Source organism: Coturnix japonica, chromosome 24 (assembly GCF_054131305.1).
Source record: "Coturnix japonica strain WE chromosome 24, WE-NBRP24, whole genome shotgun sequence".
NCBI classification, from domain to species: domain Eukaryota; kingdom Metazoa; phylum Chordata; class Aves; order Galliformes; family Phasianidae; genus Coturnix; species Coturnix japonica.
The window spans coordinates 8,130,106-8,144,894 of record NC_140686.1 but is presented as its reverse complement, the minus strand read 5'-3'; the positions used below and the strand labels follow the sequence as shown (position 1 = coordinate 8,144,894).

At 57.0% G+C, this 14,789-nt stretch overlaps 1 protein-coding gene across 2 annotated transcripts; it reads left to right on the top strand.

The window, feature by feature from the left end:
* Positions 1-1,506: 1,506 nt before the first annotated feature.
* Positions 1,507-14,775, top strand: MAP3K14 (mitogen-activated protein kinase kinase kinase 14). 2 transcript variants are annotated; one of them, XM_015885466.3, is made up of 16 exons: positions 1,507-1,640; positions 4,425-4,695; positions 5,157-5,226; positions 5,565-5,775; positions 5,892-6,500; positions 6,905-7,042; positions 7,531-7,660; positions 8,271-8,402; positions 8,777-8,881; positions 9,511-9,674; positions 10,018-10,168; positions 10,742-11,086; positions 11,303-11,409; positions 12,090-12,234; positions 12,736-12,836; positions 13,232-14,775. In XM_015885466.3, exons 2-16 carry the CDS (start codon positions 4,443-4,445, stop codon positions 13,394-13,396), a joined length of 2,826 nt encoding a protein of 941 aa, XP_015740952.2. In that variant the 5' UTR covers positions 1,507-1,640; positions 4,425-4,442; the 3' UTR covers positions 13,397-14,775. The 2 variants fall into 2 exon arrangements, with proteins under 2 accessions (XP_015740952.2, XP_015740953.2); XM_015885467.3 differs by lacking the exon at positions 1,507-1,640 and adding an exon at positions 3,301-3,565.
* The last annotated feature ends 14 nt before the right edge of the window (positions 14,776-14,789 follow it).

Genomic DNA, 14,789 nt, shown 5'->3' with positions numbered 1-14,789 from the left:
TGCATCGCGCACCGTAACAGCGGTTCTCACTCTCGCTCCGTTCGCGTTCGCCCCGAACTTCGATCCCTGCAGCACAACCCGGAGTTGGGCCGCTCCGTCCGTCCCTGCATTGAAAACCCCGCCGCGAGGCAGCGCTTCTCCGTGTTCCTTTTGCGAGCAGCGGACGCTGCGAGTTCTTTGCCGACACCCACGGTCCGAACCAGCTCCGTTATCGCCGGAGGGTCCGTTCGGAGCGGGGCCACGAGGGGGGGCTGAGTTTGTGACCGTAACGCTGCGCCCAGAGCCGGGACAGGGGGAGAATCCGCCGCAAACCTCAGGCGGCGTCCAGTGTGTGATGGGGATATAATGGGGGCACGGGGGATATGGGGACACGGGGAGGGGGATATGGTGAGATATGGAGGGATATAGGGACACGGGGGGGATATGGGGACACGGAAGGGATATGGTGGGATATGGGGACACAGGGAGGGGGATATGGGGACACCGGGGGATATGGGGACACGGAGGGAATATGGTGGAATATGGGGACACGGGGGAGATATGCGGACACAGATGAGATATGGGGACACGGGGGGATATGGGGGATATAGGGGGATATGGGGAGATATGAGGACACGGAGGAGATATGGGAGGATGTGGGGGGACAAGGGGACACGGGGGGGGGGACATGGGGACACGGGGGGGATATGGGGACACTGGGGGGATATGGGGGGACAAGGGGACACGGGGGGGATATGGGGACACTGGGGGGATATGGAGGGATATGGGGACACAGAGGGGACACAGAGGAGATATGGGGACACGGAGGAGATATGGGGGGGAGATAGGATATAGGGGGAATTGGGGGATATGGGGGGACAAGGGGACACGGGAGGTGGATATGGGGACACGGATGAGATATGGGGGGATATAGGGGGATATGGGGGGATATGAGGACACAGAGAAGATATGGAGGGGATGTGGGGGGGACAAGGGGGGGATATGGGGAGATATAGGGGGATGTAGGGAGATATGGGGGATATGTGGGGATATGTGGCTAGGTGCTGCAGGAGCACAAGGTGGGAGCTGCGGGGCACGGGAGCAGTTTGTGCTACAAGCCGGGGGGGGGGCGGTGCCGCAGCATTTATTGGTTCCGTGCCCGTCCCGTTCAGCCCGGCCCGTTCAGCCCGGCCCCTCCTCCCTTCATGGCACCATCCGCCCCTCCCCCTCACACCGACCCGCAGCCCCGCAGCTCCGCCCACCCACCGCTCGCTCTGCGCATGCGCGCCCACAACCGCGCGTGCGCAGTACCACCTGCACGAGGCGGTGGGCGGGGCTGTTCGCCGGAAGCTCCGCCCTTTTCCGGGAAACCGGCCGGGAGGCGGGGAGAATCCTGGGCGGTGATTGGCCGCGGGTCAGATGGGGCGGGGCGAGAGAAAACGAAGGGAGGCGATTGGCTGCGGGGCGGAGCGGGAGGAGAATGGGCGGGGCGAGGAGGATCGGAGCGCGGTGATTGGCTGCCAGGCGGATGGGGCGGGACCGGCGGCGCCCGCGCCTGTCAGTGTGAGGGAGCGGCGGGACGGACGGCGGGACGGACGGGGTGTGTGCGGGGCGGGCGGCACCGAGACCGGGAGCGGCGGGAGGAGCGACGAGATCGGCCGGTACCGGACGGACGGAGGGAGGGAGGGCGGAACAGGGTCAGCGGGGCGGGGGGCTGCGGGATGCGGGGTGGGCCTGGGGCGGGGCGGGGGACGGAGGAGCGCCTTACCTCAGGCCAGGCCGGGCCGGGCCGGGCCGGGCCGGGCCGGGCCGTGCCGCCGTTCAGGCCGTGCCGCTGTTCAGGCCGTGCCGCTGCCCGGTCGTGGCGCTGCCTTTGAATTCCTCGTTGGTGACTCACCCGCTTCGAGCTGTGAAACGCGGCGCGTTGTGGCGGGGCCGAGCTGGGATCGCCGCTTCCCTTGGGCCGCTCCGGGCTCAGCGCGTGTGAAGGGCGGCCCGGCCGGTACCCGGCCCTTATAACGCTGAGGAGCTTCCATCTGTGCTGAGCTGGGCAGAACTTTGGGGTTGTTTGGTGTCTGTAGGTGTGAGTTGGAAGGCTCGGGCTGTGCTGCGGTGTCACAGTGAGCGCTGGGCCCTGCTGACAGCACGGAGCTGGTTCGGATCCACTCGGTGCTGGGGGTGACCCAGCCGGGTGCAGCTGTGTCCCGTGGGCTGCAGGGCAGAGTGGTGGCGGTGGGCTCTGAGCTGGGAAAGCTGAGTGCATCAAACACATGGGGACACGCTGCCATTCACATCTCTGCTCATGAAGGGACTCGTGCTGAGGGAAACAGTGACAGATGGTTGGTACATGGAGTTCTGCTCACTGATGTTTCCCTGCAGCTCTTGTGTCCCGGCTGCAGGAGGGCCGGGTGGATACTGGTGCTCTCCATCCCAGGGTAAGCAGAAATAGGAGCTTGCAGTGCTTGCCATCAAACCAGTGGAACAGGAGGTGTCTGTAACAAACCTCACTGACAGCACCGGGAGTCCTGCACAGCTGGAGGGCAATGGGAGCCATCAGGCCATGGGAGCACCATGCAGAGGAGGCAGCACCATACAGAGGAGGCAGCACAGCGTGAGGAGCAGCCCAGCATCGCACCTCCTGCTCTGGCTGCTGCCCTGCAGCCTGTGCTCCTTCCCAGCCCGGAGCTCTTCATACCTCCAGGAAGTCTTTTCTCCTCTCTTTGCGTGCGCAGTGTGTGAGTTAAGGACAAGGGGCGTGTGCTGAGCGCTGCAGCTTTCTTTTCTCAATCCCTACTGAGACAAAGCGAAACTTCTCCCTCCCGTCAGCACGGAGCTGCTCTGCGCTGCAGTAACATGCTGTGAGCTGATGCTGCTGGGAACGGAACCGCCTGAGTTTGGGCTGGAGCCCCAACGTGGCAGCCCAGCCTTGTCCTGCTGGAGCTGAGGGCGTTGTGTTGTGTTGGTGGAGTCCCCAAGTCAGCGCTGCTCATCGCGCTCTTCTCAATAAGGAAGTGGGAAACCTCATGGAGACGACGTGAAATGTCAACATGAAGCAGCTGCAGCACACTCAGATTGGGAGAGCAGAGCTGTGTGCAATGCAGGACACTGCTGGGGTGGGAAGGGGCAGCGGGGAGCTGCTGGGGGGAAGGTGGAAGGAGCAGGAAGCCCCGCAGCACTGCTATGTGCCCCGCAGCCCCATGCAGCTCCCAGCGGAAGCTGTCAGCTCTGTGCCGGTGCTGCCGCAGCACAACTGATACCACGTCGGCTTTCGTTCTGTACAACTGCACTTTCTATTTTACAGCAGTGAGAACTGACGTTGGTTAACGGGCTGAGAGCTGCAGCCTTCCTCAACGACCCTTCCCGCTACCATCCAGGGCCCCGCGTGGATCGGTGCTGCAGCGCTCGCCTTCACTTAGTGCCTCGTTACCTGACCTCTCCTTTTCCTCTGGCAAAGCACGAGCCCGTGCACACATCTGCAGGAGGAAGGAAGGAAGCCGGGGGTACTGAAATCAAGAGTTGAGTCTCAGTGATGTGGATGAGCCAGAGGAGGTTCTGAAAGCAGCAGAGCTGGGACCCGCAGCGCCAGGTGCTCTCAGTGCAGGAGGGCAGGATGGGGGGCACAGCTCACAGCACTTACATTGGAGCATCGTGGGGCTCAGTGCTGCATGGTCCATCCTGAGCTGCTCATCTGCTGCAGCCATTATGTAGAAGTTCTGCATCGGTTCCTTTTCATCACAGCTCCCAGGTGCTCTGAGCTGCACATTGGTTTGGGGGTCCTGTAAAGCCTGCAGGTTGGATGGCAGTGCTTGGAGCTGGCAGCTCCGGAGCCCACAGTGCCCCATCGACCCACATGAGCTTTGTGTGCTGCCCAGTGAGGTTCCCCCTTCAGATTTCACTCCCATCGATGTTCCCGTGCTGCTCCTTTCCTTATCAGGCGGTTGCGGTTCCACATCTCCCCTCCCTCTATTACCTTTTAACCGAGGAGCACCTTGCAGAGCTGCGCGCTCTCAGGGGTGGGCAGGGCTTTGCTCTGCAGCCCCTGAAGGTGAGGAGAGGGCAAGGAGGGACAGAGTTAATGCAGACTGGGCAGCAGTGAGTGTAAAAATAGCTCTGAGCCTGTTGGTGTGCGCTGCAGGCTCACTGTTAGTCATCTGCTGCCGGCTTCTGCTGCTCCGAGGGATTGTTTTACAGCCCTGAGATCTGCCTTGATTTCTGTAGAGAAGGGGCAGGGGTGGCTGTGATGATGGGGTACAGCCCCGCGTGGGAGCTGGTGGGGGTGGGTTTGTCTTGGCTTCCATGCTCAGCGCTGCGTCGAGCCTTGCTTTGCATTGGATCAGTGTTAATGGATGCCGTGGGCAGGCTTCTGTTTCTCTCAAGCGTGGAGCTGCTTTGCCTGGGAGGTGTTATAATGAGTGTTGTGCTTTTATTTTCCCATTCCTCATTAGGGGCTGTGAAGCTGTGAAATGGCAGTGATGGGGATTGTGTGCCATGGAGCTCCCGCTCCGCCCGCCAAGCAGCAGCAGGAGCTCAGTGCCACCAAAGGGCTGCACGAGGCCGCCAGCGAAAAGCAAAGCAGCGTTTGCAAAGTGGAGGATTCCAAGAAAGCCATCTTCCACAGCCAGTGGAAAATCCTCAACGACGTCATCACCAAAGGAACAGCAAAAGAAGAAACAGAAGGAGGCTGCGCGTCCATCTCCATTATTGCCCAGGCAGAGTGTGAGTAGCAGGGAGCGCTGCTGTTCATTGAGAAGGGCCGCGCGAGGCGGTGTGCGGTTTCACTCTCCTGGGGAGCCCAGCTGGGATCTATTTGTAATCCCACGTGGGGTGGAGCTGCTGACACATCCCGGGATCTATTTAGGCAGCGCATGAAACCTCTTAATAATGTGGCAGCATTATTGAATGGCATGGAGTAACAGAGCAGTGCATGGCTGGAAATGCATCACAGAGTCCTGCCTGTGCTCTTGGCTGCTGCTGAGAAGTGTTCTACAATACTAATAATGGTAGAAATGCTGAGAGGGGGTCAGGTGGGGGACAGCAGGGGATCAGGAGGTGACGGTGCAGTGCTGTGGCTCTGCTGGGTCTCCATGTGGGTTAGTACATTGGGGGGGGGGGGGTTCCCCTCCTCCTTCTTACCATCGTGCTGAAGATGTGCAGTGATCTTGTTTTCTTTCTCATAGGTGAGAACAGTCAGGAGTTCAGCCCCACGTTGTCAGAGAGATCCTTCATTGCCCACAGCAAACGTTACAGGTGAGAGATCTCAGAACACAAATGCTGCACTGCTGTGTGTTGCCCCATCCAGGTCGATAGATCTGTGCTCTCTGTCCTGTCTCCCTGTCAGTGCTGCCTGCTCTGCTGCTCCATCTGGGAGCTCAGCTTTGTCTGAAATCACTGAGCAGACCTGCTGCTTTTCAGGGGTAGATAAACAAAAGGGGAAGAGAACCTCTGCTTAATAACAGCATCAGCAAAAGGGCTGTGAATAGAAGCAGCTCAAGGCTCAGTCTCCTTGTCCCCGTTTGTAGCTGTAAGCTGAGGCTGTGCTTTCCCCATCCCATCTAAGAGCCCTCACACGTCTTGGTTTCCAACAGCCGCTCAGACAGCCTCGATCAGATCCCAAACAATGTGGCCCACGCGACGGAGGGGAGGATGGCTCCCACCTGCTGGAGGGGGAGGCATCGTGGTAAGGCGAGGAAGAAGCGTCACAAGAAACGATCCAAGCTGAAAATACAAACAGTGGCTGCTGGCAGACGGGGCCCCAGAACTCCAGAACAGGAGAGCTGCACTCCCATTCCCGTACAGGTGAGACCTTGTGGGTGCTTGTGTTGTGTTGCCAGGACCCCTGCAAAGCACTGAGCCCTCCTGGTTATGTCTGGGCAGCTGTCCTGAGGCTCCCGCTGTTCTCTTATGTTTCCTAGGAGGATGAAACACACCACAGTGCTCTCTACAGAAACAGCTTTTGGTTATCAGAACTGAACAAGAACTGGCTTTACGATCCACCCCCGTTTCAGAAACCCGAGAAAGTTCTGTCCGCAGGCAAACTCCATTCAGTGGGCAGCCAGCACAAAACTGACCTGCACAAGCTGATAAGCCCTATCCAGTGCCTTAATCATGTCTGGAAGCTGCACTACCAGAGGGACAACGTCCCTCAGCCTGAAACTGTCCATCCTTTTCCATACAACATCCTGCCCCCTCCATTCCCACATCTGGACAGTCCTATCCATCCCATGAAGCTTAATGCTCTGGAGACATATTTCCATCGCGATCTCAATTACCCAGACAGTGAGCATCGCTTGTCTGGCCTGAACTTGGGATTCAGCTTCCCCAAGTGCGTCAGCCAGTCCATGAAAAGCAGCTTGGACAAGGTTTCTGTGGAAGAATACTTGGTGGACGCCTTGAAGGGCAGCGTGAGCCTCGGGGAGCCGCAGAACTTGGCCAGCCTTGCCAAGACGTGGAGGGGAGGCGGTCTGGACCTGAAGGAACAGCTTCAAAAGGCAGATGAGAATGAAGGCGTGCTGCTCACTGAGGTGATCTTCCCATCCTACACAGTCCTGTCGTGGTAGGCAGAGCTTCTCTTGGGCTTCCAAAGAGAGAAGCCGTATCCTTCTGTCACAAGGCTGCCTTTTCCAAGGGGATATCGATACGGTTGAACACTTTCAGGCAGAGATGTGACGTTGTTCTTTGGAGGATATAAAGCCCCAGCTTAGCTTGGAGACTCTCATTTGTCCACACGTTTGCTTGTCTGGGGGAAGCATTTCTGAGCATTGGGCCTATTTTGTTTCACCTCAAGGCAGCGACAGAAGAAACTGAGTTGGTGGATTTTTAGAGCGGTGATGTTGTTGTGCTGTTTGTTGGGAGCTGTTCAGCTCCACCGACAGCAGCTAAAGTTTCTCTGCTTGCTTCATCTTGTTTTATGGTTCTCCTCCCCTAGAAACTAAAGCCGGTGGATTACGAGTACCGAGAAGAGGTTCACTGGACCAAGTGCCACGGCTCCCTGGGCATCGGCTCCTTTGGAGAAGTGTACAAAGTAGAGGACAAGCAGACGGGATTCCAATGCGCTGCCAAAAAGGTAATTATGTGTGAGGAGGGGGGTGATGTGATGTAGGAGACCAGGCTCTATGAAGGGAAGGCGTCCCATTGCCGTGCAGGCTGTAGGTGTGGTCATAGCACGGTGACGACGAGAATCCAAAGTGCTTTGTTTGCACGTAACGCTGGCGTGGTTCCATCACCTCTGTGCAACTGTTCCTCAAATGGCTGCCGGAGACAACTGGAAAGAGTATTTGTGTGTGTGTGCTTGTGTGTGTGTGTGTGTGTGTGTGTGTGTGTGTTTTGGGGGAGTTTGTATTGAATCCAGATGAGTTATGTGTGAAAATCCATCTGAAAGCCTTCACTCATTGCATTGGTTGCAGTGCAGTGGCTGTCTCATGGAGGCAGCAGATGAGGCTCATCCAGGCTTCCTTTAAGCGTTCTGTTTTTCTGCTGGATAGAAACAAACGTAGATACAGCACACAGAAAAACATGACGGGTGTCACCAGATCCGTTCCTCTGTTCCTCCAGGTGCAGGTCGAACACTTCCGTGCAGAGGAGTTAACGACGTGCGCGGCGATAACAAGCCCTAAAGTTGTGCCATTGTATGGTGCTGTGAAGGAGGGACCTTGGGTGACCATCTTCATGAAGCTGATGGAGGGTGAGGAAGGGATGGTGCAGCACAGTGACACGGATCTCCTCCCTGCCCTCTCATTAACTCTCGTGTCCCAGCCCTGTACTCGTGGGTGTGCTGGGAAGCCGCCTGCTGTCCCCGTGGGTGTCTGGCTGCTGTTGCTGTTTCTGGGCAGTGTTTCCAGCCCAGCCTTGCTCCATTCCAGCTGCACATTCCCATTGAAACACAGAGCTGCTCCCTCCTGGTTTTGGTGCTGTGTTTATCTGTGCGTGTTGCCTGATGGCAGAGCACGCTGGACAGACAAACCTAAGTGCTCCTCTGTCACCCAAGGCTCCTCCTGCAGCCATGCTGCTGTCAAGCACAGCCTGGGGCCTGCAGCATGAGTCTGAGCACACAGTGGTTGCTTTTAGGGCAGAACAGCATTGTGAAATCGATGCAAAGCAATGGGTGGTGTGAAAGGCACCAGTGTCTATGTGCTGTGAGACCTCTGGGGATAAAGATAGGGAACGGACCCAGGTGTGGGAGATGAGGGCTGTCAGAACCAGCAGTTCTCATGTCTCTGTCACAGCGCTGGTGGTTCTGTTGAATCACTGAATTAACAGCTGAATTGACACAGGCTCTGTGTGTTCCCTGCCAGGTGGATCACTGGGTCAGCTAATTAAGCAGAGCGGCTGCCTGCCCGAGGACAGAGCCCTCAGTTACCTGGGGCAGGTGCTGGAAGGTCTGGAGTACCTGCACGCTCAGAACATTCTCCATGGAGATGTGAAAGGTAGGATGCTGCTGATGGGGTCGTGGCCTTCCCTTCTTACCAGGAGCAAACTGCTGGGGATGGGGCTTCTGAGTGGCAAAAGGTCACTGAATGAGATCTTCTGCTCTGCCTTTGGGACTGGAGCTTGGCTTAGTCCAAAGCAGTTGGGCATAGTGATGGGATTTGTCACCCCTTCCTTTCTGGTGTCTGGGTGTGGGTTGGGCAGCTCTGACAGACATCTGGGGTGGCTCTGGTGGTGTACAGTGAGGCTCTGTAGGATTAACAGACCCCAATTTGGACTCATTATTAAAGCAGCTCTGTGGGTTTCGGGGCTTTGTTTCCCTCTGGGTGACACCACAAAGGGCACTGATGGATTCACCACCTTTCGTTGGCAGCGGAAAACGTGCTTTTGTCTGACGATGGGAGCAGAGCTCTGCTGTGTGACTTTGGTCACTCTGCTCACCTCCATCCTGACGGCCTGGGGAAGTGCTTGGTCACAGGTAAGACTTCTCTGCTGTCGCTGTACAGAATTGCTCTACTGACTCTTTCTGAACATTTATATATGGATAAATTTTCATGCTGCTGCATTTTCCAGATGTAACTCCCTCATAGGTTGATGAGTTGTATTGTGATGTGTGTTGCTGGCAGCTGAAATGAGTGGAGGTTTGGAAGCTGGTCCTTGTCTCTCAGTCTGGAGGGCTGTTGTGTATTTCATGCTACATTCAGTGCTCCCTCCCTTGAGAAACCACGTCCAGACTTTAATATCTAACTGGCTGCTGCTGTAACTTCATTAAACAGCCAGGGTAGAATCCTGACCTCCACCAAAGGCAGAATTCCTCCCTGATTTCTGGGCAGTGGAATGGCGAAAGAAAAGGACTTGTTTCCTGACGCTGTGTTCACTGGTGGAGGTTTATATTTTATAGGTCCCCTCCCATGTGCACTGCAAGGGCACATTAATACATATCCCAGTGGGTGAGGCCTGTCGGGGTGTGGGGCTTTGGATGCTGCTGTGGGGTGAAGCTGACTCCTCTCTCACTTAACTGAAGAGCCAGGGAGGCTGCCTCAGCTTCCCAGCAGTGGGACAGCCGTCCGGTTGGCACTCAGTGAGCTCTCATTTCAATGCTGATAGGGAACTACGTGCCCGGCACGGAGACACACATGGCTCCAGAGGTGGTGCTGGGGAAGCGCTGCGACTCCAAGGTGGACGTGTGGAGCAGCTGCTGCATGATGCTGCACATGCTGAACGGGTGCCACCCCTGGACGCAGTATTACAACCATCCCCTTTGTCTGAAGGTGAGCTGCTCCGATCTGCAATAAGAGCTACTTCAGCCTGTGATATCTCAGTGCAGCCATGCAGCAGGAGGGCTCTGAGTTGACAGCAGCCGTGCTGCAGAGCGGGAGGTTCTCACTCCTGCAGACTGCTGCATGTTGCACAGAGCCGGGCTGTTTCTTTCCTATCCTGCTCGTGGTTTGGGTGTGAGCTCCAGCCGCTCAGCTGTAGGCAAATTACTGCTCAGGTCCGTCGCGTAACGCTGTCGTTACGGTTGGGAGAGCTTTCAGGATGGGAAGAACCTTTTTTTGCAATCAAATGAAGCCTCTCTGGTTTAACCTCTTTCGCTTCCTGTTTGCTGTGCAGATCGCGAAGGAGCCGCCTCCTCTGAGGGAAATTCCACCTTCCTGCAACCCCCTCACTGCTGAGATCATTAAAATGGGGCTGCAGAAGGAGCCCGTGCAGAGGGCGTCTGCATCCGAGCTGAGGACCAAGGCCAGCACTGCGCTGCAAGAAGGTAGCAGGGTGGTGCCACCCGTCGGGCTGCTCTCCCACGCTGCACAGTGGGCACCCAGCACTCGTGTCACTGTTCCTCTGGGGAATAGCAGTGCATTTTGCAATGCGTTCTGCTCAGTGCATCGCTTGCACTTCAGCACTGATGTGCGCTTCGGGTTGAGAGCTTTTCCCTGCATTGGTTCTACTGAGATTAACCCCAAAGGGACCCCAGATACGCTGTGACTTCCTGCATGCTGACACACACCGTTCCTTGTCTGCATGAAGCAGACGATGCTGTGCTTCATGCATGTTTGTGAAGCTGTGTGCTGGGTTTGCTGTGCCCGCTGCCTGCAGCCTGCTGTGCGGCAAAGCTGGGAGCGGAGCTGCAGCATCCTTGGCTGGAAGTTGTGCTTGTGGCCCTTCCTTCCCTCTGAGACAGCCCATAATTTCTGTCAGTCCTGCTGCACCAGGAGCTCGCGGGCTTCGGCTGGTTTTATGTTCAGGGAAAGCTGGGCTTTTTGCAGCAAGAGAAACTTGTGTGGTGACAGGAAACCTTTGCCTCTATACAACATCTGTGTGCTCTCTGTTTCTGCAGTGGGAGGTGTGACGAGCCCCTGGAAAGGCGAATACAGAGAGCCCCGGCGATTGGCACTGCACAAAGAGAGCAACCCGCAGACATCCCTGCCCCCCGCAGTGAGCCCGGCCTCGGCCGCTCCTGACCCAGACCCTGCAGCCCGAGGCTGCTGTGCCAGCCCTGCGCCTCCACCGGCCCCGGAGCGAACGCAGCAGCGCGAAGGAACCCGCTGCAACCCCAGCAGGGAGCTGCCCCAGATCTGGGATCCTCCTCCTCTCTCCTCCCCTCCCCTCCCCTTGAAGAGCTGCAGCCACACGGAGAGAACGACCACCATTTCTGAACAGGAGCTGCAGCAGCTGGAGATCGGTACGGAGCAATAGAGGCAGCTCGGTCTGTCCGTCCTGGCTCAGTTCTCATGGCAGCAGCAACAGCTGCCGCATCCCAGAGGGGTTGTGTGGGGTTTTCCAATACGCTGCTGTCAGTGTGGCACTGAAGATGCTTTGGGTGTTAACTGTAGTGTCTGGGATCGGGGCAGGGAGGAATGAAAGGATTCACTGGGAATGTTTTCCTGTCTGTTTGCAGAGCTGTTTCTGAACAGCCTTTCTCAGCCGTACTCACTGGAAGAGCAGGAACAAATGCTTTCGTGTCTCAGCATTGACAGCCCGTCTGTGTCAGACGCCAGTGAGAAGGTGAGCAGCATTGGGGCCAGCTGCTAACCAACCCCTCCCAATGCTACAGTCCACTTAACACCACGCTTTATTAGTTTGGTTTGCTTTAACCCTGCTGTGTACAAGGTATACCAGTAAAACAACCCACCTGAGTGAGCCGTACTGAGGCAGGGATGGATGTGATCTGCCCTTACACCCTTTGCTTGTTGTTCCAAAGCCAAGCAGTGCACTGTGGTTGTAGCTCCATGCTTTGCTGTTCCCTTTGCACAGCACCAGCCCCCAGCAGCTGACCTGGCGCTCAGTGGCTGCTTACCAACGTGCTGCTGTTGTCACACTGACCCCCCCCGACTCTCAGATAGCGCAGGCTCTTCTAAACAGCGCAGCTGCTGCTTTTCCTGTGTGTTATCTCTCTCTTCATGAGACTGCATTTATCTGATGCTTTATTGTGCTGTGGGTGTGGTGAAAACCCCTTTTCTTTCCCATGCAACTCTTCAGCCGAAGAGTTGACTATTGAAAATAGCTGCTCACATCTGCACAGTGCTGCTGCCTCACCTTCCCGGCTGGTGGGCGAGTGCTGAGTAACTCAAGGCCCAGCACAATGGATTCCTGCTTTGTTTCCCCTGGGGCTGTTCCCATCTTGCTGTCCCACAGGAGCTCCGTTTCTTTGGGAGCCTGTAACAGCCTCACGTTTCCTCCTGCAGAACTCCATGAAGGCTTCCCTCAGCCTGCGGGACACCATGAGCTCCGGCATCCATTCCTGGAGCAGCCAGACAGACGGACAGAGCTTCAGCTGGAACAACGTGCTGAGCCGCAGCCGCCACACGGACACCCCCAGCTGCTTCAACGGTGAGTCCCTCTTCCTGCAGTCAGCACATGCAGACACATACAGCCTCACTGCCCACCGGGGTCCCTCCTCAGCTGCTGTGTTACCAGGGACCGGGCTGTGACGGGGCCAAGTCTGCTCCCTGCAGGCAGGTGGGGGGCACTCGAGTCTGTGCAGCCAACTAAAGGCCACAGACACCCCCGATCCCACTGAGGCTGATTCAGCTTCATACCTCATGCAGCTGCCGTGTGCAGGAATAGGTGCTGTGTAACCATCTACAGAGTGATCCTGAGGGTGCGTTGTGCAAATCAGCGTCTTCAGCTGCTTTCTCACTAAGCCCAGCTCTGCTCTGAGTCACCTTTTGTCTCCAGCACTTCTTTGTGCCAGGACCAACCTGAACAAAACCCCTGATGACAGAAGGAAGCGCCTGCGATGGCCGTGCCCTGTTTGTCAGTGCTTCTGTGTGGGACTGTGAAGCTGCTGCGCCCACAGCGGGAGCTGAGGGTTTCTCTGGTGTGTTTCAGGAGTGAAAATCCAGATCAGGTTGTTGAGTGGAGAAAATTTACACATCAGGGATTTCCACAGGACGAAGGTGGGAGACATCGCCACTGGGATAAGCAGCCAGGTGAGACGCAGGGCTGGAGCCATCGCAGGCTTTTGTTTAAGCCATTTCTTCTATCCTGCAGCCTCCTAATGCCTCAAAGCAGTGAGCCAGGAGTCTGCGCAGGGACCCTGATGATGCACTTAGTAAAATAATCGCAGGCTTGTTGATAGGAGAAGCTGTTTTCTGAATGCCAACCGCTGCACGCATCACAGTTGAGCTCCATCTTTAACAGCACCTCTGCTTCAGCCTTCCTGGGGCTGCGATGCTTTGCTAAGGGCTGTTATGTTCTGAGCGGGGCTGATGTTACGTTCTGAGCGGGGCTGATGTTACGTTCTGAGCGGGGCTGATGTTACGTTCTGAGCAGGGCTGATGTTACATTCTGAGCAGGGCTCAGCTCTGTTTGCTCTGCCCCACAGATTCCCGTCCCCGCCTTCAGCCTGGTGACGAAGGACGGCCACCCCGTTCACTACGACATGGAAGTCCCCGACTCGGGCATTGAGCTGCAGTGCACCCTGGCCCCGGACTGCAGCGTCAGCTGGGCGTGGAGAGTCAAACACGGGCAGCTGGAGAACAGGCCGTGAGGCCGCTCCTGTTGGAGAGGGTTTTGTACCTCGCTGAAACGTGGAATTGCAAAAGCTTCCAAGCACCCCCTGCCATGGAGCACCACGTGCTGGAGCCTGGTGCTGCAGTAGGATAGTGGCTCAGCACGGTGCTCTCACCTCGCCGCCGTTCCGGCCCCTTTCAGGACATGACCTGAAGCGTAGATGTTCCCCAGAACAGTGGGGCAGTGCTTGTTTTGGGTGTGTTACATTGAGCTTGAGAATGGGAGGTGGCAATTTCTGCTCTTGAGAGGAATACGATTGTGCTCATCAGGAGGATGTGGAGGCCGGGTGAGAGCTCCCATTGCTCAGCAAAGGGAAGCCAGTTGTTGCTGGGCTGGAAGGAGGCTGTGTGTCCTCAGAGCACCCAGGGGAGCAGGTTGGTGTCCTCTGAGCTGCAGGAAGGCCGGGACGTGGCTGCAGGCTGTGGGTGGCAGCAGCTCTGCCTCAAGAGAAGACACAGCAGTAACTGCCGGGGTTCTGGTCTCACCTTCCACGCAGACTTTTCCTTCCTGAATCACAAAAGAGCTTTGTTTCCAGAATGAGATTTGCTTGCAGCTCTCATCTGCCCATCTGCTCCTGCTGGAGGAGCACAGCCTGGCTGGGCAGAGCCACGGCTGCAGCCCCACGGCTCCACTGCAGGCAATGGGGCAGAGGAAGGATGTCAGCTCAGCCAACCTCTGCTGCCAGATTCCATCTCTCCATCCCGCATCCAGCTGTGGATCCAGCCCCGGTTCAGCCCCTCCTCGCGGGCTGGGCAGCAGATGGGCTTTTGTGCCTTTATTTCTGGGGAACTTAATGACTGATTTGTGTGTTTCTATTTTGTGTGTTGAACCCACGTGTGCCCAGTTCGGGTGGGCAGGTGCTGCTCTCCCTTTGCTGACAGCTCTGGGCCGGCGGTGAAGGGAAACTCACTTAAAGCAGCTGATGGAGCCCTGATCCAGCTCTGGAGCTTTGAGCTGTGCCCCACAGCTGCTCCCTCCAGCTCCCACCACCCCTGGCAGCGTTGTCCCCAACCGGAGCCGTACAGCTGAGCTGCTGTAGGAAAGTGGAACTCTTGAAGAAAACTCAAACCCATCCCCTCTGTGGGTTTATCCCTTATAGCACTTTTTTGTTCTCGAGCACTTAACCCGCTGTGTGAATCGGGCTCCCGGCTGTTCTGAACCGCAGCCCCCCATGGAAGCATCCCGATAACCGCGATGCGTTTCCCGGCACAGCCTGCAGAGCTTCACGCCTCCCGTACAGCATTAACGCCGCTCCGGGGGCTGCGGGTGCACAGCGGGGCCGAGCTGGGCTGGGGGGGTGAAGGTGACCTGCAGCTTCACCGGGGGGAAATAAAAGCTGGGGATGGAGAAAAGAAAGACGGACCACGGGC